General features: G+C 39.8%; 1 protein-coding gene across 3 annotated transcripts in view; it reads left to right on the plus strand.

Moving 5' to 3' along the window:
* Nucleotides 1-23,782, plus strand: part of Cblb (Cbl proto-oncogene B) — a 178,388-nt gene that overhangs the window by 9,688 nt on the left and 144,918 nt on the right. For all 3 annotated transcript variants that reach the window (XM_050163448.1, XM_050163449.1, XM_050163450.1), the window contains exon 3: nucleotides 6,664-6,914. In XM_050163448.1, coding sequence (XP_050019405.1) covers nucleotides 6,664-6,914 — 251 coding nt within the window. The remainder of the gene's footprint in view (nucleotides 1-6,663; nucleotides 6,915-23,782) is intronic.

Raw genomic sequence — 23,782 nt, forward strand, 5'->3', positions numbered from 1 at the left:
TGTATACTTTTATGTGTTCTTTATTCTTTTGTACTTTTGTATGTTTAGGAAGTTGCTGAATTAAGATGGAAAGAACCTAAAGACATTCAGATGCTTTTTATTTCCATGACATTCATGTAGCTGGAGTAAGAAACCTTTAATAATGTTTACAGAAGAAGAGCAAGCAAGGCTTTCACATTTCTGTCTTCAGAATATGAGATACCCAATTGATGTGCTCTTCCTTGGGGAGGACTATCTTTCCAGCTCCCAACTTTACTCAGTTGTCCGTAGATCTTTGTGTACTCTTGAGGCATCATGGGCTTTTCCCCTGTGCACTTTGGCATGTGCATTGGTGTCCTCCATGTTCATGGTTCTGTTAGTGAGGCCTAACATTGAAGAAGGACACTTAAAAGAAATCCCACCCTAGCTCAGAATTGAGTATAATAGAGGGTTATTTATTTAGGGGTAGACTCACAGATCACAATCCTCTGCTGGATCGGGGAACAACAACTGAATTCTGCAGCCGGAAAAGGGGTAGATGCACACTTTACATTGGCATAAATAGTATAAGAGGCCACGCCCAAGTGGGCGGGTAATTAAAAGCTACTGGCAGTAGGAATTCCTGCAGCACTTACAAGCCTAGTTTTTCATCTTACAGTAAGCATAATTTCACAGCTAAGTCCCTGATCTTCCTGCCTTCTCTCCTGCAACGATCCCGAAATCTGAGTTAGGTGTGGCAGTGTTTTGTGGCTGTATCCATTGGGACTTGTCTGATGACAAACCCTCATCCCTGAAAACATACATATGTGTAGCATTATGTGGACTCAACAGATTATATTTAGGAATATAAATGTATAAACAAATACATGCTTGCATACAATAACAGCTGATGAAGACAGAGGTTATGAATTTGAAGAAGAGTGGGGGATATGTATAGGGTTTAGAGGGAGGGTTTAGAGGGAGGAAGGGGAACGGAGAAATGTAATTAAAATACAATAAAAAAAGAGACAGAGACGCACGCCTTTAATCCCAGCACTTGGGAGGCAGAGGCAGGCGGATCTCTGTGAGTTTGAGACCAGCCTGGTCTACAAGAGCTAGTTCCAGGACTGGCTCCAAAACCACAGAGAAACCCTGACTCGAAAAACCAAAAAAAAAAAAGAGAGAGAGAGAGAGAGACAGAGAGACAGAGAGATACATGGGTTCTTGGGGTTTAACTAGTGGTAGTAAAATGTAAGCTTAGCTTGAATGTGACCCTGGGTCAGATCTCCAGCACAACATACATACTTGGTTTAGAAGTAAGTGACTTGGCTCAGTATCATTGAATGTTCCATGAATTGAAGTATGCTTTGGAATGAAAGTTATTTACAGTGCAGATACAGTTGCTTACCATTTCCATTTGGTTTTGTAAAACTTCTTTCATAGATTTAGAGCTGATGCCAACCTTCTTTGAAAGGTATGCTAGCTAATCTAAAACCTCTTTATTACTTTTTGGCTGTATATTTTCATTAAGAGATAGCCAAAGTCTTTAAATGTAAGAACACTCCTAGAGTAATTAATAGCTTGTAAGTTTCTTATAGCAATAAAAATTCTGGTTTTATATTGTGCCTTTGCTTTGGTAGAGTTGAAAATGCCTAATTCTATGATAATATATGTCTGTGTTTATTGAAATATGTGAAGTATGTATGCTAAACAATAATTTTCTGTATTTCAATCAACAGAGACTCTATGAACACAGTTTCCTTCAACATCTTTAAGTAGAATTAAGTGCAGGTGTCGTTTTGTACTGCTGTAGAGTGTGCGATCCTTTCGTCAGTACTGAGAAGTCCCTCTTAGTAGGTTGCATTTCCGAGTTTGAACACAGTCATGTCACAAGGAGAAAGTTGCTTTTAGTGATTTTTCAAGTTTTTAAAGATTTATTTTTAAAAGTTCAAAAATTTTTGGCTCTACATTGACTATAGTGGCATTTTCAGCCTCATTTTCACATTCTAAACCTGATTTTTTTTTTCTTTTCTGGTTCAGAAGACAAGTGATTGTGTCAATCAATTTCTTTTAGTTATCAGCCGGTGCTCTAAAACGTTCTTCTCTGCATAACATAAAGTGGGTCTGCTTCTTTGTGAAGGCTCTGTTGTTTAGCCAGCAGATCTCATTGTAGGTGCAGCCTAGGTATTTCTAGAGGAGCTTTAACCTTGTGGTAAGCTTCATTTGCCACCCCTCTCACCCCCCTTAATACACTGTTTTTAGAAAAGCTATTTTTCTTTCCCTCGGTTTGTAGTTCCTTCCACATAGCAAGCACTTAATAAATATTTATTGAATGGAATTGAATTTGACCTGCTTAGAAGTCATAGTCCTGGGGTAGGATTATTCATTTTGGGCAGGAGTGGTCATAAATCACAGAGTTTAGTAGTAATCCTGCTGATGAACTGCAGAGTCAAACGCATGCGGTAGCTCAGCTCCATCAGGTCTGCTTTCTCCTGTGCAAACTTTGAAAAGTGTAGCCTGCTGCGTCCTGAGGCACCAACTGATCCCAGCCTTTTCCTGGCCTTCTGTGCCTTATACTCGACAGCTTTCCTGTGCTCCCACCCTTTAGCACAACTGCGTGAACCCCTTTCTTTGTTCGGGTATCTCTTACGCCTTTGCACAATGATTTCCCTGGAAGATTCCTTCCTGCAAATTTAGCCATGCTTTTCTTGATGCTCTTGGGAATGTGACTTAGCTGCTATTGTCTTCCTCTAGAGCTTTGTTCGTGTTTCATCACAGTTCTGAAATCTGTAATTCTTTCTTATGCCACCAACCTCTCCCACTAGAAAACATCATGAGGAGATGTCTGTGACAATCCTTTGCCTTCCTTCTGCCCCAAACCGTGCCTGGCATATATACTTACTTTCCGTGAATTAACAAATGGACCATGAAGTTCATGTAAATTTGCAAATGGAATAACATAAAAGTGGAGATGAGTTTAGAAGGGAATCTTTAATCTTATGCCTGTTTCTAATTCCGTTGTGATATAGTTAGGAAGATCGGGGCCCGAGGTCCAGAAGATGCGGGAGCCAGAGATTTATAAGATGCAAGGTCCCAAGGTTCAGAAGAGGCAGAGGCCTGAGATTCAGAAGATGCAAACTCTTGTGTTGAATTGATGGTTTTTTAATTGTCCCTTAATCCTCGTAGTTTCTAGCTTTTCAAATCTGGAAATGAATGGATTGGATGAGTTCTTTTTTAAAATCCCTTTGAGCAAGAATCACATTGCTCCTCAGTTAATTATATAGAACTAGGTCTCATTTGCCAGACTCCTTAAGGCAGGAAGTCTGTTCTCCTCATCTGCAATTTCCTGACACATAGCTCAGTACCTGGTATATGGGAGTTATTCACAGAGGTTTTTCTTTAATCAAGCAGTGTGTTTTCCACATGAAATTACAATAAAAAAGGCAAGTGAGAAAAATGTCATGTAAAGAATAGTGAATTAGATATCCACAAGATTGAAAAGTATCTTCTAAAGAACAGTTAATTGGAATATCTAAAAATGATAAGTGATATTTTTCATTAAATAGTTAACACATTAATCAATGGAACAAATGAATTTGAAGCTGTCTTGTCCCCTCTTTACAAATTAATGATTGATCAGCCTGTTTTACAAGGACATGTTGCTAAAATTCAGCTGTGTCCACTGTAAGAACTTGAAATTCATGTGAGCTCATGGTAGCTTTCAAGAATTGAAAAACTGAAGCTGGTAAGATGTGGCTCAGTGGGTAAAGATGCTTGAAGCCAGGCAGGCGACCTGAACCCACATGGTAGAAGGAGAGAACTGTTCTATCAAGTTATTCTGACTTCCACACACGCCATTGCACATTCACACACACACAGACAATATAATGAAAAGTAAGTCAACAAGTAATTAAAAAGCTATGTCCTAGGTGTGTACATATGTCTCATGGCAGTGAACCTCCCCTCTGTTACCTGTGCAAACACTGTCAGCCATTTCCCTCTGCAGTGACTTGGTATTATCTACTAAGGGAGATTCCATCTGACTCTTGCCAAGAATCTCTTGAGGATTAAGGTAGTAGTCTTATATTTGAATCAAACCCCTACCTCTAAATTGTTAATTATAAACCTGTAGAACTAAGTTATGAAAATTAAGCAAATTACACAGTCAAACCATTTATATAGTGTGTGTATATATGTCTGTGTGTGTGTTTGTGGTTCTCTCAATAAAGGCTAGTTTCACAATTTAAAAGACAAAAGTTTGTGTGTGTACACTGAATCTTTTTAATCAGTTTAACCTGTTTATTAGTTGCATACTGTGTGCTAAAATCTTTTGTCTTGGAACTCTACACAGTGAGAGAAAATAGGATAATGCAAGGTCATTGTGAGAAATGGTTTTCTTAAAGGTCGCTGACTGACAGTTTAAGACAGTTTTCTTCTTACCAAATATGATAAGATTGAGCCGGGTGTGGTGGCGCACACACCTTTAATCCCAGCGCGCAGGAGGCAGAGACAGGAGGATCTCTGTGAGTTCAAGGCCGGCCTGCTTGCAAAAGCAAGGTACAGAACAGTCAAGGAAAGAGAAATTTTATTCAAAAAACAAAAACAAAGCCAAAAAACCCATACCCCATATATGTATGATGGTATCTTTATAGAAGGAAATGTTGCATTCTGAGGGTGGCTTATTTCATTGCTTGTGTTCATGCTTCCTGACATCTGACAGTTCACTCCTTTTCTGTTGTCCCAGCACTTTTGTGCATGTCCAGAAGCAGTTGTAAGCTCTGTGAAACATGAAGCCGTTATCATCTGCAGGGTCCTTATCATATTACTATATAATATATATATAGGAAGGAGAATTTTCCTTTGACTTATAAAGAAAAAAGCAACTTAAAAATTCGCAAAGCTCCCAGACTGCACACGTTGATGAGCGAATCTGCACTCCTGTTTCCCGCCCCTCTTCTTGCTCTCAGGCTCCGCTGTTACCCACAGTGCTCCCTGTCATGGCTTCCATGAGGCCCTATGGAGAGCATATTGAAGTGGAGCTCCCTGCTCCCGCGGCAGGATGGTCAGTTTTAGGATACTTGTGTGTTCCTGAAGCTGTATAGTTTGTAAAAAAAAAAAAAAAAAAAAAAAAAAACTCTTCATTAAAGATTGTGTCTCTTTAAGGTTTATGGCACAATATTTTGATATACCTACAAGGAGAGCGGGGTCCTGAGGTCATATGAGTAAACATGCCCGCTTTGTTTTGCGCTGAGGTGTCTGCAGACCTTTACCCTAGCTATGTCTGTCTGCAAGCTGATAATGCTAATTTGGTCCCTGTACTTTCTGTCAGATCTCTAGACCTATTCATCTTCCTTCATTTCACTTTGTGCCCTTTGACCTACTTTCCTCACTTTCTCTGCTCCCTACCCTTCAAAGCTATTATTCAACTTGTTTCTACTTATTTCACGCCTTCATTTTTAGATTCTGTATATAAATGAGATCACACAGTATTTTTCTCTGTCTGGCTTATTTCAGACTGCCAACCATAATTTTACTATTTATGGAAGTGACTGTATGCTTTGCATATAAAGCCTCTAAACCCATACTAGATGTCTCTCCTACTCAGCTTCTTATTAGCCAGGTTCCAGAAATGTCCTTTGGCCAGTCTGGTGCCACCCAAATGTGAGGTTCCGTATAATGGGAAGGAAGGGGACAAGATTGGTGATTTGTTGTGTTGAAAATACCTTGCCCTGAAATCTTTTATAAAAGCAAAAGGCCACATATCTGAGGGACTCAGGGCCTTGTGCTAGCTACACTACATAACAGATCCTTCTGCAGGTGGATGTCTAGCATGTTGTGAGTACTGCTTTCATGCCTTAGTAAAGCATTATGCAATTCCCAAAGATCTTTTTTAAAATAAACAAATTGGTGGGTTTTCAATACCCTAGTCATAGGGGTAGAAGGAACTGGACTTTTTAATGGCAAAGTCATAATAACATGTAAAAGCAGATGCAGTGTAGATTTGAATTACCACTTCTTTTTTTTTCTGGTAGAAAGTATTTTCAGTTCTGCAGGCAGCACTCACTCTTTAATGCTCCATTGACTGGGAGGCACCTGGTGGAATGACTGAATGGTATACGTCACATGTTTACAGGCCTGGTAGACACTGTGTGTGTTTGTGTGTGTGTGGGGGGAGATTGTTTAGACCTGACATCTGGTTAACTGCTTAATAACTCAGTTGTTAAAGTTACATGTTTGTTAAAAATTCTCCTCAGGGTTCAGAAACAATGGATCAGAATATTAATTAAAATCTGTGAAATAGTTTTAGCCATGTATTCAATAGATTTAATAAATAACATCTTCAAATTAGCTAGTCATTGGTCACTTGTTTTCATTAAAACAAAGAATATTGACAGTATACAGTGATTAGTGAGCAGGATATGGGAGTTCTCTTAAACTCTAGCACTATGACATTATAGAAAAGATAATCAAGAGAGTCAGAGTTGAAAATGAGGATGTAGTAGAGGAAAGACTGTGTGGAATATGAGAATAGGATTTGGTAGTTAAAGGACAAAAGTATTGTTGGTGCTTTGTAAACTGAGTAAGTCAGAGCACAGGTTACATTGTGGGAAAGAAAGGGGACATGGTTCTACTTATTTATCATTTTTCTATGAGAGAAAATATTATAGTTCCCATAAAAACTTTTATTTTTTTCTTTGTTTTTAGGTAAGATTGTGCCAAAATCCCAAACTTCAGTTGAAAAATAGCCCACCATATATACTTGACATTTTACCCGATACATATCAGCATTTGCGACTTATACTGAGTAAATATGATGACAACCAGAAGCTTGCTCAACTGAGCGAGAATGAGTATTTTAAAATCTACATTGATAGTCTCATGAAGAAGTCAAAGCGAGCCATCCGGCTCTTCAAAGAAGGCAAGGAGAGGATGTATGAAGAACAGTCGCAGGACAGGTGAGCACCATTAACATGTCTACTGTTCATTAGTTCTTGTTCTTTATGTTGCTTTTTATCTTTTTATGTTGCCGTGATTATGCTTTGGGGAATATGTATTTAAGTTTGGCTTATGTTTAGGTGGAAAGCTGAACGTGAACCTATGTTCTTGCTTTTCTGTTGTATACAGAGTACTTTGAGTTTCACAGGAAGACTGCTCACATTAGTTCATCCTCCTTTTTCCCAGGCGAGCAGTCTTCTCCAATTTATATCTTTTGTATATGAATTTTCCTCAAGGCATATGAACAAGCACCTCTTCTCCCTAGGTAGGCCATTGACAGTACAAGGAAACAATTCCACCTCAGTTCAGCTTGGTAAACCATCCCTGGGGTTATGTGTAAGAGTTGGGGGACAGCAATCATGAGATCTTCACTGCGAAGTTCCACCCTAGCTCTGAAACTGTATTGCTAGCATCTTATCTTCAGTTAGCCTTCCTTTTCCTGTACGCTTTCCATGCCAAGAGGCAGGAGGGGGTGGCAGGTGGACTATTAGGTGAGTGGCTAAAGTCTGGTGAGCCCTCTACTTCATTGTCTGAGAAAAATATCAAAAAGCTCCATTTCTATGAATGTAGCTATCACTGTATACTTTTGACTATTTTGTTGCCATTCCTCTGGCATCACGGTTTTCTGTAGATCATCATAATCCACTCTTTGATGGACGTGGCCATGCTCAGCCTTGAGAATCAAGGTCTTCTGTAGATTGCCATGGCTGTGTTTACTCTGATGGATATGGCCATGCTTGGCCTTGAGAATGGAGCTCCACCACAGTACCATCTTAGTGTTGTGTGGTACACAGTAATGTCAACACATCAGTATTGATCTCTTTCTATTGGGGTTTACTGTTTGTTTTTATTGTTCTATGGTTTATGAATATATACTTGTTCTGTATCTACCTATACTCCAGATAAACTCCCTATGCTGGGCTGGAGGAACGGTTCAGTTAAAGACTAAAGATGACAACAATGCTCTATGGTCAAGCTAGTCAGTGTGCAATGCATAACTTTTCAGACTGGCCTCCTGCTGGTCTTTTTCTAGCTCCATAGCTCACTTTTTTACTTCATAAAATATGCCATTGTATGCTTATGTCACAGTTTGTTTTTCCATCCACTCTCAAGTTAAAGGGTACCTTCATTGCCTAAACTTTGGCAACTCTGTTGGAGCTGCTCAGGACATTCAATTCATCTGGGGAAATATGAACATGGTTGTAAGATTATATGACTTGCTGGTGTTTAATCTCGTCAATTCTAGACTTTCATAGTGACTGTATTGTTTTTCATTCCAACCAATAATGAGTGAGATTTCTTGATGCGTATCGACATCAGTTGGAGATACCGTCCTTCATTTCCACTTGGAATCTGTTGCTGCAGTAGCTTTGAGTAGATGTTGCTCCTGTCTCCGTACTTTGACCATTGAGTGAGAAGCGGGCTGGGGAAAGGCCCGATATAAAATTAGTTCAGTCCTCACTTTATAGTTCATGTGTGTTTTGTCTGCTCTCTGTTTCTGTCCCTGCACTCCACATCCACGTCTCTTTCTCCCTCAAAGACAAGATCCTATGTATACCAGGATGGCATCAAACTTTCTGTTTCTAATTTTAGTTTAAAATTTTTATTTTGTGTGCATTGGTATTTTGCCTGCCTTTCTGTATGAAGGTGTGGGGTGCCCTGGAACTGGAGTTACAAACAGTTATGAGTTGCTATGTGAGTGCTGGGAATTGAACATGGGTCCTCTGGAAGAGCAAGCAGTGCTCTTAACTGCAGAGCTGACTCTTCAGTTCTGGTCTCAAACTTTCTATGCAGTTATACCTTGCCTTGAACTCTTGATTCCCCTGCCTCTAGCTTCTAATGTTACCAGGATATATCACTCTGATTCTTCATGGCTCCCAGTCCCTGTGAGCCCTACTGGATGAGTTCAGACACATAAATTGTAGTGTAGAAGAAACAAGGTTTATTACAGAGAAAAGTAGGACACTTTCAATAGATGAGTGGTGGCCATAGCCAAAGTGATCATTATACTAGCTTGCATTCTTACATAGACTTTATATTAGTTCTCCAAGTTCTACAACTGATGGCTTTTCTGAGGAGATTTTGACAGGTGATTGACAGGCCCACTGAAGGGCTGGGGGAGGGCAATACCACAGCCCTTCTTTATCAGAATTTTCCTAACTAGATAGTAGTCATAAGGTTTTGATGACTGTTTAGAATGTCTTATCTCCTCTTGTGTCTAGAAGTGGGATTCAGATCACATTCTTCGGACCATTTAAATCCTCCAGTGCTAGTTCCTGGTTTTCAAGCTGCTGATTAGGAGTTAGGAGTCTCTCCTCAGTGACCTTCAGACCTGCCATTAGCTAAGTATTTACTTAAAGCAGGAGGCTGGACACCTGTAGCCAGGATTCTTTCTGTTCAGGTCCATTTATCATCCTGCCCCTTAGGTTTCTAATTTCAAGATCTCTCTAAGCTAGATAAGGGAACTGATAGTCTGTCCCTTTTCTGAGTTACCTTAAATTTACTTAGAATATTCACTGATAGTAAAAGTATTTCCAAGGTGGAAAACTAGTATCGGTTAAGATACATAATGTCTTAGCATTGGCTGAATTCATTTACCTCTTGGAATTTGAGTTCCTTAAGTTAGGAAAACCTCTGTGAAACATGGAATGTTTCTTTTTTATCAGAAAACATAGCTTCATTTGGTTTGAGATGGTTTAAGGTTGTATAATGGAAAATTTAGTTCTCTTGGTACAGAGGCTCTGGAATTGTTTGTGTGAGCTGGCCAAACAAATACACAAAGCATGTCAAACCATCAAATTCAAGCATAGCAAAGCCCTCTGCCAAAGGTAAAAGGACATAAATGTTTGTTTCAAATGTTTTCTAACTTATTCACAACCCTAGTTTACCCGTAGAGTGAGTATAACCAATGATGTAACTCTGGGCTCTTCATTGAGTGTTCTTGGAGGACAGTTTGTAAATCTCGAGGACACTGAATTTCCTGGCTGCCTTTTAGTTTTAAAGCTAAAACTCTGCAGCTCCATCAGTGAGAATTTGAATTGCTACAAGGTTCCAGAAATATGATCACGAGAACCCATAGGGATTGTTGTTCTTACAAACTCGAGAGGACGGCATAAGATCGTGAAATCCAAATGTTGATGTAAAAACCTTAATTTTACATCGTATTTGCATCACTGATCTAAAAAAAAAAACCAACAAACAAAAAAGCAAAAAAAAGTCTAAATTGCTTTTTATAAATGTCACTGTAATTCATAGTCAGATTTGACTTCAGAGTTATTGGCACTCCAGTTAAGCCACTTTTTAATATCAGGATGCCAACAAAGTGTGTAACTCTCAGGTCGAGCACTTTGGGTAGAAGTGGTTTTTCAACTGGCTGTGAGATTGATGTGGTAAGCTTATCTCCCACTTTTATGTCCTCTAAAGAAACTTGAAATATTTTCGACTTCAACAGACATTTTATAATTATCACTACATCGACTGTTTTGTATTTGCGCCTTTGTTTGTCAAAACAAAATGAAACCCACAGGATACATGTATTTTTTTTTTTTTTTTTGATTATATGTAGTTTTCTTGACAGTGATAAGTTGTATAAGACTCTGTGGTCACAACTGTGTAAATTGCATTTGTACCTTTGGCTCAAGTATTCAAATAAGTTTAATTATTCTGACTTAAAAGTCAACTATAAGAAGAAATAGAGTAATTTGTATGCTGAGGTAGCATGCTCCCTTGTTGGATTTTACTGTCATCTGTGATCTTTTTTAATGGTCTATAGTCAACTTTTTCTTTAAAGTACAAATTTCTGTGCTAGATAATTGTCAAATGATAATTTATAATGTACCGTTGGCATGGGTACCGAGGACATAAACTTCTGGTTTGTGTGAATTTGGCAGTCATATAATTGTGCACATTCACTGCTGAGCATCCTTGGAGTCTAAACATGAACTTCTTGGAGGTGTATCACTGCACACGAAGCTCTGTGGCGTTTGCTTTGTAGAACATTGCAGAAATCCCGAGAGTTTTCTCGTGGAAGTTTGACTGTGTTCTTCAGTAGAATGAGCACTGATCATGGCAGACATACTGGTTACCGGGAGTCATATGAAGCCTCTGAACTGTCTTTTCCTTGGTTCTGCAGTGGCTCACTGACAACAATAATATTATTGAGTTGCCAGTGAGGAACAAGAGTAGAACTAGTCATGTGGAGTTCAGCAACTCAAACCAGCACTGCTTCATGTGACTCTCTCCTTTATTGGATAAAGCTCTGTTGGATGAGTGTGTGTGTCAAAATGTTTAATGTCCATGTATCTGCTGTGTCAATAATATACTGCTTTCTGGCTTTATTTTTTTTTAAATTAAATGTAAATAAAAAGCAGAGAACATTGGGTGGGAAGAGGAGACACTGTCTCAGGTTGGTGTCGAAACAGAAATGATGGTCATTCCTGCTGACCAAGGTTCTGACCTTTTCTTCTGTGATTTTACTGGCATTTTCTCCAGTGGTCAGTTTCCATAGGGAATTTTCTCTTTCACCAGTAAAGGAAACATTAATCAGCTTCTGTCCAAAGCCTGGCATCAGACTGCCGCTTAGGATGGCCTATGAATATGCTTCTAGGAACTGCTTCAGTAAGCCTGGACCATATAACCTCCTTCCTCCCATGTGCTTGGCTAAAGAATCAAAACCCAGAGTTTACCCAGGTGAGGAAAAATAGCGCTGCATTTAAAAGTCTGTCTGTGGAGAAAATAAAAGCTTTAACATGCACACAGAGGCAACTTAGATGATGTTGTCTTGTTATTATCATTTCAAAGCCCCTCATTCATTCTCCATACACCAGTGTTGTAGAAGACAAATCCACTCTTGGAGAAAATGGAGCCTGTGCTTGTATAGGAGGGAGCAGTGGTAACATGTTTCACATAAAAATGTGCGTGCTTCTTAAGGTTTAATGCATTAATCCTGTCAGAGGCTAGCCTTTATTTGAAAATGCAGAAACATCAGGCAGATTTCTGTTGACCACTGACTAGGCTAAGCAAAGGAAAAAGGATTCTCTCTGTCATGTTTATGACATTTCCGCTCATGGGCTTGTTACCGCTGACTGCGCCTGCTCCATACCCCGACTATTATAGCTGAGATAGCTATCCAGAAAATTTTGGAGCTGCCCTTTGGAAGAGACATAATTAAGTTAAAGTTGAATTGGAAAAGAGAATAAAAACAGGAAAAACAAAGCAGCTTCTCAATCCCCCCCAATAGTAATGCCAGTAATTAAGAGGATCCAACAAAACACAAAGAAACCTGCCTGCTACTCATTCTACTGGGTGCCACATTGTTTTAAACAAAGAGTAATGCAATGTGTGTTCTGTTTCGATGTTGCTCAGGCGTGTGGACCCATACCCATGGTTCTAGTACTGAACTGGCCTACGCTGGAGGATAGATTGTACTGGTATCAAATTCCTTCTTTTCTGTTAAATATTTATTATTTAACTGCATGAAAGGGAACCATTGTATTATTTATTTGATTAAACCTTATTTTCTACTTTCTAATAATGAAAATTATAGCCTTTCTGAGTTCATGAGCAGAAGAGATATAAACTACAAAGAACAAAGAATGTGGTTTCTAGGGGAAACAAAATAAACTACACATTTTTTTGAATACTAATATTTTAATACATTTATTGACTGTTTAAATTTTGTATACTCGTCTGCATCCTAGGCATTTTGTCTTTTAAAATGTAAAACTCCATAATTAAACCATTAATATTCTATGCAGAACTATGTCTGCCTGCTAGAAAATGGAATTTTATTTTTTAAGAAACTTAAACATATGTTGGTTTACTGTAAATGAGTAGAGTAAAAGTTTTATTTGTTCCCAGTAAGAATATTTCATGCATTTGAGAAGTTATGAATTGACTTCTCTCAGCCCCGAAAATGAAGGGAACCATTTCTTTAATACATCATTAACACAGAGGTCACAAGAAAGCGATTTGGACAGATGTTTTTGGAGTTAAACAAAGAAAGACTGTTCGGGTGGGCAGGAGAGCCTGCAGACCCTTCCATTATATATTTTAGGGCTCAGTGGGTTTGACTAACTGCACCCCTGTTACTTTGTTTACACTTTTAGTTGATAGTTAATTTGTGTTCAAATGAAAAGCGAAACTGTCCATTTTGAAGCAAGTTTTTCATTGGTGTCCCATTTCCAAAATACAAGGGAACAGAAAATTTTAGATGCACTTTAGAGAGAATTCCACTTAAGAACATTTCAATAAAATACTTGCCTGTAATCCATGTATCTGTTGCTTATTTGTTTCGTTTGATTTCAGCAACAACCTAATGTCATTCTGCCTTTAGCTCCTGGTTCCTTACAGTTTTTTTTTTTTTGCAAATTATTTTAATATCTTTCAAGTCAGATTATATTTCATAAACATATATTATCTGGATTTTTAAATTGGGCATTCACTCTGAAGATTCCAGTTTATTAAATGTTTATAAATTCCCGAGATAACCATTGTGCAGTTAAAAAATAAACAAAAACATAAGACTCCAGTGAACTTGGCTTTATGACTGAATACCTTTTTGTTTTTCAGTCTTAAGGCAGCTTATTAAAATTGATGTTTGACTGCCGGTAAATATCTGGTGACGTTCAGATTTGATAATTAAAATGCAGAAGCACTTGAGAAGGAATGCTTTGGTTTTAGTTTCATAATAACAATACTCCCACAAAGAAGGTCGATGAATGATGTCTTTCAAGTAGCAGATTTGTTATTTTGTTAGAGGAAGCTCCTTTGGCCGTTTCTTACAAAGCTAATTTAGAGTCTGTTTATAAAACAGACAAGCCCACAGTGATAACACTACAGCCCTGGAGTGCTTAGCTATCTACCCTAAGAAGTCTCTAGCTTTTCACTGATTTAACAATGAAGTAGACTTTCCAGGAATCCAAAGGGATTAGCATTCAGCACTGATAGGAGAGGGTATATCTCCAGTAGAGCTCAGGGCTGTCTGCTGTGCAGTAAAGTCCTTGAGTTTTCTGAGTCAATTTTCAATATTTCCCGTGTCCCCCAACATCATTGTTTGGACTTGAGTTCTTGTGGATGTACACATATATTTCTAGTTTATGGCTGTGCTCATTTTGGCAGGATACACATAGGAGGTCATTACCAAAAAAACCCTCCGTTAAAGACTAAAATAATAAAAGCAGAAGCTCATCCTGCTGGGCAGAGAACAGTAGAGGACCAGATTAAGCGGAAAGATGGTCAGGTGTCTTATTGAACTGTGCTGACAAACACCTAATCCCGGTTGTACTACAACACTTACGCAAGCAGCCACAAATGTGCAGTGGCTTTCACTTCCTTGAACTGCCATCACAAAGTGCAACTACCTGGATGGGCTCAAGGAAAAGAATCTGTTTCTTTCCCAGTTCTGGATGCTGAAATCCAAAGCAAAACATCTCCGGACTTTGCCCTGGGCACCTCTACAGGGAGGGCACGTGCCATGCCTCTTGCAGTCTTTGGTGGCTCTGGTATTGGGCCTGTGGAAACACTACTGTAGTCCCAGCCTCCACCATCGCACAGTGCCTCCTCCATCTCTCCTCTCTCTCTTCCCCTCCCCGCTCCACTACCTGTTAATTTATTCTCTAACCAAACCTTTTTTTTTTTGAGGTCACCAGTCAGTGTGTGTGTGAGATCAGCCCTAATAAACCATCTTAAGCCTGCTACATCTGCAAAGACACTACTTCCAAATAAAGTCATTGTCACAAGTAAGGGCAAGCCTAGAATGCCACTTACTCTTTTGAAGATACAGTTCAATTCTTACTGGTGACTGGGTTTGGAAGTGTAACTTTGTACTACACAGGGGAAGAAAATGAAACTTCTTCAACTGTCATCAAAGTGGGAGAAACTTTGCTTGGTAGGATATGCCAAACCTAATTACTTGAAATTCTTTCTGCAAAGGCTTTTAAGGCTAGATTAGTGTTGTAGTTTTGGGGATCAGGCTTATGTTAGAATGAATGCTGAAATGACTCATTACCATGCATATATTGAAAAATATGAAATTAAGGCTTTTCAATAATGAAGTTTCATATATTGACACATATATTGTTGTTTTAATGTTTAAATGCCATCTCTCCTTAAAAAACTTTTAGAAATATCACTGTACATAATTAAAAGTTACACTATTAACAGCTGTGATTATTCTTGATTAAGAATCCCTGCTTTGTTTTTTGTCTCGTGATAAATGCTACAGAGCTAATCAAAATCAGCAACTGTGACTTATGTCATTAGATCTTTATGCCAAGTTATTTGCCTTGCAAATAAAAAGAAATAGGAAACATTTTTCGTGTAGATGGCAGACACATCCATTTTCTGTCTTTAGTATTAAGACACAAAGCATTACACTGTGTATAATTTCAAGTCTAGTTAGAGCAAACCGGTTTAGGGATGCTCAGTGAGATTAAACGACCATTTCTAAAAGTGGCTTGGGTCAGGGCTGCACAAGCTGTTGAATCAGTAAAGTTCCATCTTGTGTTTCGGAACCAATCAGCTTTGCCTTTGTTCTAGGAAGGAAATGTGTATAAATTAATTGGCATGACTATGGTTTGCTTAAAGCCTTACTTACATAAAAGGGCCAGGCTGAGTTTTGTCTGTGGGTTGTAGTTGGCCAGCTGCTGGTTTAAAGTACTGAGCTAGGTTTTGAACATGAAGCTGCTGAAAATATTTTATCAACAGAGGCTGGGTGTATGTGTCACTTCAGTTATGAAAATGTTTGGTCACTAGTGGTACCCAAATGACAGTTGTTTATATAATTAGAAGTAGTCTAGGCTGTCTGGCTCTGTAATTCCCTTCCTTGAAGGCTGAGTTTTGCTTCCCTTTACCCTCCTGGTTCAAGAATTCTTGATAAAACTGCATTCCCCTCAGGCTACCGAAGAGAGGAAGGAGGAGGACACCACAGGAGCCACACAAATATGATAAGCATGCTCTTTAACCCTCCGAGGTACAAGGGTTTGGTATACTGAACAATTTAAATTTCAGCCTCCACAGTAGGACAGGAACACAAGGATTGAGAAGGCGTGGTGTTATCTGGCAGTGCCTGTCCTAACAGATCAGCTGATATGCACACACACTAGAGGTTTATCTCGGGGGAAGCTTTAGGACTTCATTCTTTTAAAGTGTATTGCCTTCAGCTTCTTTGTTTCATCTTCACTTCTCAGCAGAAGGCAGGAGACTCTTTTGGTCATGACATTAGGACTACGGTTAGTTTCCAAACTAACTGGGTATCAGTTGTTCTGAGCCCCAGCTCCTACAGGACAGGGTGAAGACCTTGCGACACCTGTGTGCACCCTGAACTGGACCATGTAGGAGCTTCAGTCCTAAAGTTCAGTCTTTGATAGTGATGACGTTTGTCCTGGAAGAAGACATTATTGAACCTGCAGCAAGCTTTCCCTCTGCTCCATGGGGAGACACTGTCTTCACTTTCTATGCTTTTTGCTGTACACTTGACAGATTCATGCTTAAGGCAGTAAGCGACCTTGTAAGGGATTCTGAGAGACCCTCTCAGAAAGTATTTTCACTGGTTTCTCCAGAACCGTAATTGTGTGAAGGTTCAGATTTTGAGGGCTGTGTAAAACAAATATTTTATTAGTATTTAATTATTAAAAGTAGTATATATATTGTGGCACTATTTGAGATTATTGGTAAAATCAAAATCTTGGGGTTTGCCACTCTTAATGTCTAATGAACTCTGTAGGGTGACATCTCTCATGTACTTTGAAACTCTCATCTCTACCAAAGGATGTGATGTTCACTTGAGCGAGAGAAACTTGTTTTCAGTGGCCAGGTCAGCCAATGCCAAGGCCTCGTCTCTCTCAGGCAGGTGCTCTACCACAGAACTACGTTCACTCTGCCAGTTGCAACTTTTTATTATAAACTTTCTCAGTTTTTATTGGCTCTCTAGGTGGAAAATGAGGAGAAATTAAAGAAACGCATGCACAAAGTATCGCTCATTGTGTACGTGTTACCTGGTCCTTAGAAGAGAAGCCAACTTTTATTTTCTTTTAAACTTTGCATAATGTGAACCTGTAGTTCAACTCCAATAATTGGTTTGGTTGGTGAGGAAGACCAATGTTAGGTGTGTAAGGTGCCTTAGAAATGATATTTGTCATATTTATCAGCGCCCGTACAGAGAAGATCTGTATCGAGCTGCGTGGTTAGGCTCCTCCTCTGTCTGGGGCTCAGTGTTGCTTGAAGGTTTCACAACTGGACAGGAGCTGTGTGAGCGTGTGTGTTCACAGCGGATGGCTCCTTACCACGTAGTTTGCCCGAATCCTCAGCTGGTGGCCTGAGAAGTGTGAGTGGTGGTGCCTTTTTCACCTGTGTTTCGGAAGGACTCATCGGGACTCTTTCCACATTGAGGGGCCGTGAAAATCGCTCTTTTCTCATCTTCATTAAATTGCTATTAATAATACCCATCAGCTGGTCAGCCAGTGTATTGTGTTCATTTCAGTAAGACTGTTCCTCGCCTTTAGTCACATCCAGAGTACCGTTTTTTTGAAAACGGTTTCTTCACTTGTTTTTTTTTTTTTTTAATATTTGAGTTTGAGTGAAATGTTGCTTGGCGCCTCTTAACCTTTTTGTTTTCATTTTTAACTGAGTGGAGATGAGCAGAGCTTGATTTCGATGAAAGGGAGTAGCAAGGTTTGCCTGAGGTACTTACTTGGCTCCCTGGGTTTTCTTTACATTTCTCTGGCCACTTCAATCCTCTTCTGATTTCAACTGTTGGTGGCACTTCCTAAATTTGATTACCTGGGATCTGAACATGTATACTTCGAAAAATTTTGCCCGTTGTTTCTACCGTCTCATCCAAAGTATAAAATTTCCAGAGACCTCTGACTTGAAGTGGCTCTGGTAAGAATGGAATCCTGAATGTGTTCCGAGCTCTTTGCAGCCTCTCTGTTAGTCACCGGGGGAACAGCCAAGACACCAGCTTTCTTGCAAGTTCATCAGGAAAGTTTTGGTGTGGAAAATGGATTCAGACCACCCCTCCTTTCCTGCTTCATATTATCCATATAGTTTGCTTTTGTAAGCCTGCCTTTTATTCTGCCGTCTTCCTTCCTTCCTTCTCCTCTCTGAGGTTCCTCTTTCCAGCTACTGGTAGAGCGTAAACTCCCATCCCACCTCATGCCCCTCTCCACTGGTTAGTGTTTTCCGAGTACTCTGAGCAGAACTTCTCTTGCTCCTCTGACCATATAGCCCTTATCACCTGATCAAGAACTATCATGTGGCAATCCGCCCTGTATCACAAAATATTGCTGTCATATTAAGTGATGATTGGTGGCATTTTAAATGCTCATAAAAGTTTAATACAATTTTATTGTTGTTTCTGGATCAAAGAGAACATCGATTTATTAAAGGAAAATGAGAAAGAGCTCATGAGAATGGAGGAAGTTCCAAGGGAGAAAATCCCCCTCATCAAATTTTGAAGGCAAGATTCACATCTGTGTATTTCTACATAGTTCAAAGTAGCATTCAAAGCAGACACGAAGAATAGTTGAATTTCCCCCCAATTTCCAGATTTAGTCCAGAGCTGCTGTTGCCTTGAAAAAGGGACACGGTGAAATTTCTCATTGGAACCTGGTGAAAAGTCTAACGTTGACTCTTGAGAAGTTGTAGGTCAACAATGTCACCTTCTTGAGATCTGGTAGCGAGTGCCAGTTATTTTATAGGGAAAGCATGTACAAACGTAAAGTAATAAATCCCATTGCTGCTTGTTGTGGAGTAGTTATATTTTAGGGAAACTTCTTAACTGTGTGTCTATCTTCAGTAAAGTTAGATTTAGAGCAAAAGTGGGTGAAGCTCCAGGAGGTTGGAAGTGCTTTCTGAATGAGGTGTCCTTGTGACTCCCCATAATACCTGTAACATACCTTCTTGAAAACTTTAATTGGCATCTTTGCCTCTGCCTCCTCCTGTATTCTGCTAGTGAGCTTATTCACAACTCAACTATTTACTAATTAGTTGTCTCTCTGAACCCCAATAAGATGCTTTTACTTCCTTTAATTCTTTTTTTCCAGTTTTTTTTAATTTATTTTTCCATTCAAAAATTTACACTTCCTCCCCTCCTCTCATTCCACTCCCGCTCCTCCACTCTCCCTCCTCCTTCCCCCTCCCTCCTTAAATGAGGGCAGGAAACCCTGCCATGTGGGAAGTCCAAGCCTCCCCCCCCAATCCAGACCTAGGAAGCTTTGCATCCAAATAGACTAGGGTCCCAAAAAGCCAGTACATGCAGTAGAAACAAGTCCCAGTGCCTTTATCAATGGCTTCTCAGTCAGCCCCCATTGTCAGCCACATTCAGAGTCTGGTTTGATCACATGCTTGTTCAGTCCCTGTCCAGCTGGATTTGGTGAGCTCCCATTAGGTTAGGCACACTGTCTTGGTGGGCCAACCCCTCGTGGTCCTGACTGCCTTGCTCATCTTCTCCCTCCTTCTGTTCTTCAACTGGACCTTGGGGGCTCAGTCCATTGCTCTGATGAGGGACTTTGTCTCTATCTCCATCTGTTGCCGGACCAAGACTCTATGGTGATATTAGAGATAATCATCAGTGTGTTAGTGGGGTAAGGCTAGTTCAGGCATCCTCTACTCTGCTGCCCAAGGACCTAGCTGGGGACATCCCCATGGGCACCTGAGATCCTCTCTAGAGCCAAGTCTCTTGCCAACCCTAAAATGGCACCCTTAGTGTAGATACCTTCTTCCCTGCTCCTATATCTGTCCTTCCTCCATCTCCACCATCCCACTCCCCCAAGCACTCTCCAGTCTTTTTCTTTTCCCTTCTCTCTCCCCCCTCTCCCCTTCCCCACCCCCATGCTCCCAACTTTTGCCCATCAATCTTGTTTGCTTTCAAGTTCCAAGAGGATCTATATATGTTTTTCTTTGGGTTCATTTTGTTATTTGGCATCTCTATGCTTGTGAACTATAGGCTTAATGTCCTTTGTTTATGGCTAGAGTCCACTAATGAGTGAGTACCATATTCATATTTTTGGGTCTGGGACATCTCACTCAGGATAGTGTTTTCTGTTTCCATCCATTTGCATGCAAAATTCAAAATGTCATTATTTTTAACAGCTGAGTAGTACTCTAATGTATATATTCCACACTTTCTCTATCCATTCTTCCATTGAGGGGCATCTAGGTTGTTTCCAATATCTGACAGTTACAAATAATGCTGCTATGAACATAGTTGAACAAATGCTTTTGTAGTATGATAGGGCATCTCTTGGGTATATTCCCAAAAGTGGTATTGCTGGGTCCATGGGTAGGTTGATCCCGAATTTCCTGAGAAACCGAAACACTGATTTCCAAAGTGGTTGCCAAGATTGCATTCCCACCAGCAATGGATGAGTGTTCCCGTTACTCCACATCCTTTCCAGAATAGGCAATCATTAGTGTTTTTGATTTTAGCCATTCTGACAGGTGTAAGATGGTATCTCAAAGTTGTTTTGATTTGCATTTCCCTGATTACTAAGGAGGTTGAACATGACCTTAAGTGTCTTTTGGCTATTCAAACTTCATCTGCTGAGAATTCTCTTTTCAGTTCAGTACTCCATTTTTTAAATTGGGTTAATTAGAATTTTCATGTCCAGTTAGTTGAGTTCTTTATATATTTTGGAGATCAGACCTTTGTCTGATGCGGGGTTGGTGAAGATGTTCTCCCATTCAGTGGGTTGCTTTTTTGTCTTAATGACAGTGTCCTTTGCTTTACAGAAGCTTCTCAGTTCCAGGAGATCCCATTTATTCATTGTTGCTCTTGATGTCTGTGCTACTGGGGTTATACCTAGGAGGTGGTCTCCTGTGCTTATGTGTTACACATACTGAACCTGATAGAAGAGAAAGTGAGAAGTAGACTGCTTCCTTTAATTCTTATGCTAACATTTCGTTAAAGGCTTTTTGGTTCTCTTCTGTGCTATATTCATGACTCCAGATATACCAGTTTCCAGCAGCTGGGGAATCCTCCCAAAATGTGTGCTTTCATCATGAACACTATGATTTTTTTCCACCTGTATTATTAATAAAACTGTTTGGTTCTAATCATGACTTACTGTGGCAGTAGGTGGTTTAGTTTCCCTACCCCAGCTCCCCCAGATAATCTCAGACATCTTGTTCTGCAAACTATCTTGCGTTATTGTTGATAGAATTTAATGATATGTAGGACTTTCAAATGTGAAAGCTTCAGGTAAGGTTCTTGTGTACTCCTGTCTCCCTCTCTTTCCCAGGCTTGGGTCCGGGATTCTTACTCGCTAGACTGACCCCCGTCCTTTTCTTTTTCACAAGCAGAGCAGCTCTGAGGCACATATGAGAAGTTTTCAGTGTGTCAAAGGCCCTTTAAAGAAATAACTGCTCTCTTCTTACATCAGTGGAGCAGACTGCTAACCCTTGAAAGGCAAACAGAGGCCTGTGTGTTCTGCGTGTTATTGTTGCGCCCCCTCACATAGCTGTCCGCAGTTGTCAGCAGTTTGTTTTGACTCATAATCGCAGCGAGGGGGAGGCTTCATGTGTTTTTGTCAGTTACGCAGTGTAGGATGTCAGCTATCTCAACCTTACCATTATGCTTGGCCGCGCTCCCGCCACATAAAGAAATAGTCAACATTTGTCCCTGTTTCTCAGGCCAGAGTTGGGTTTTGAAACTTGCCCCGAAAAGAAATGCCAGACTGTTTTTATCATCTTGTAACCCTGGAGGTCAGAGCCGCTCTTGTTTCACTATTGTCTCTGTGACGTGTTTGTGGTATTTCCCCAGACTGGTTGGGGCACCTACATGAACTGCCCTTTTTCAGTTCACGTTGCCGGCCTTTCTACAGTTCGAGGTCATTTTGTGTGTTCCAGCGAGGCCGGGAACACTCCCGAATGAACATTACATTTCGAAGGCAGTAGTTGTAGACACAGATGGCTGTCCTACATTACTTTGTGTACAAGGATATCTCTGGTTGCTGTACTTGACAGAGGCAGGGACCCTGGGCTTAACTTTGAAGTCACTCTTTTAGAGAAAGTGTCCCAGGCAGTCTTTCCTGTCCTCCTAGTACCTTAGAGAAGTGTCTCTGAACCTGTGGGTCACAGTGGTTAGGAACCACTCAGAACAATGACAGCCTCTGGCAATGTTAGCCAAGGCGAGCAAGCTTGGGAAGTAGTGGGAGCTTTCTAGGTGAAACAGGCAAGGCCCCCAAGGTCACCATTGGGTTTGTGTCAGAGTAGATGTCTGCTGGCACAATGACTGTCCACTGTGTAATGTCTCTATCAGCCTGTTCTGCTGTGTGTGTGGCTTCATTCTAGCAGCAAAGCAGCAAGTGTGTGTGCATTTACTGTAGACTGTCACTTATGGGGGCCTAAAATAACTAGAAGGCTGAAATAGCAAGGATTTTTATTTGGTGTTTCAGTCTTTGGATTCAAAAGACAGATGGCAAGTTAACAGGGTGAGCGTGAGACTGCGCTGCCTCTCAGATTATGACTTTTAACTAGATGCTATTTCAGGAAGTTCCCAATTCACTGCAAGCAGGTCACTGAAGCGTGGGCAGAAGTGGGGAATGCACCCCATTTTCATATATCACCCAGCTACTTCTCTAGTTCATCTGAAACTCATGGGGTATTTTTTTTTAAGAGTATAAGATTTTACTGAGTCTCCGTGTCTTAGAGTAAACCTTTTTCTATAATTCTGTTCTGAATGTTCAGCTGCAGTCTAGAATCTCCTCTGGTGGGTTTCAATGTGTGAAGATTTCTTTTGGTGCCTAGCTCTTTCTTCCTTTCCAACTTATTTTCATATTCTCTTTTTATGGTGAATTTTTATATTTTACCCCAGCTTCACTGGACACTTCTCAACAAGACAGTGAAGTTATGAAAGTTGTGTTGCATTCATGCTGATGCCAAATGGATTTCTGGTAGATTTTTCAAATTGTTATTATTTCTGAAAAAAATATTATCTCATGCTATGGGAGTAGTACAGTTAAATTTGAAAATCGCCTTTCTTTAACTGAAGTAATCTCAGAGAGAATAAGATCACAATAAAAAAGGACTTGTATACATGTGAACACTTGAACATGAATATGTATTTTGTTTTTAATTTGGATTTGTATTCATTTAGTTCATTTTCTGTAAAAAAAAATCCAAGATACAATCTGTTATCAACATTCATAGCTATTTCCTGTGTAGTTCCAAGCATACATTGCCTAACAAAGGACATAAATTCTGAGGACTCTGTCTTGATAACTTTGGTATTTTATGAGCATCAGTGAGCATCTACACAAACCCAGGTGTAGAAATCTGTACTTGTAGCCAGATGTATTGGAGATATAATAAACAAAAGATGACGCTTTGTTAGTATATCCTAGCATGTTTCCTTCAGTCACCTTTATACACACACACACACACACACACACACACACACAGAGCCTTTTTTAGTAAGTAGAGAGGAATACATTATCAAATAGTAATGAAAACACGGTAACTGTATAAGCCAGAAATAGTCATTTATCAACAATGCAGTATATGTAATTGTTCGCACTAAACTTTTATATTACCAGCAATACAGTAGGTTTGTTTTTTATTTCCCTTTTTTTAAAACAGTGATATCACAATGGCTGCATGAATAACTCATTTCTATGACATCATTAGGATAATAAAAGTTATTTTTAGCTCATTCGTTATCTTGTTGGAAACACATTATGTATGTGGCCTGGGATTGACCTTGCTCTCCTTATGTAGAGCATGTTTGCCTATTAGTATTTTGCATTACAGAGAAAAGCTCCATGTAGTATGTGTTTTCAAAGTTTCAGGATTTGATCACCGTGATGTGGTACATATCTATATAGTATCA

Source organism: Alexandromys fortis, unplaced genomic scaffold, assembly GCF_014885135.2.
Source record: "Alexandromys fortis isolate MF-2015 unplaced genomic scaffold, M_Fortis_MF-2015_v1.1 scaffold_131, whole genome shotgun sequence".
NCBI classification, from domain to species: domain Eukaryota; kingdom Metazoa; phylum Chordata; class Mammalia; order Rodentia; family Cricetidae; genus Alexandromys; species Alexandromys fortis.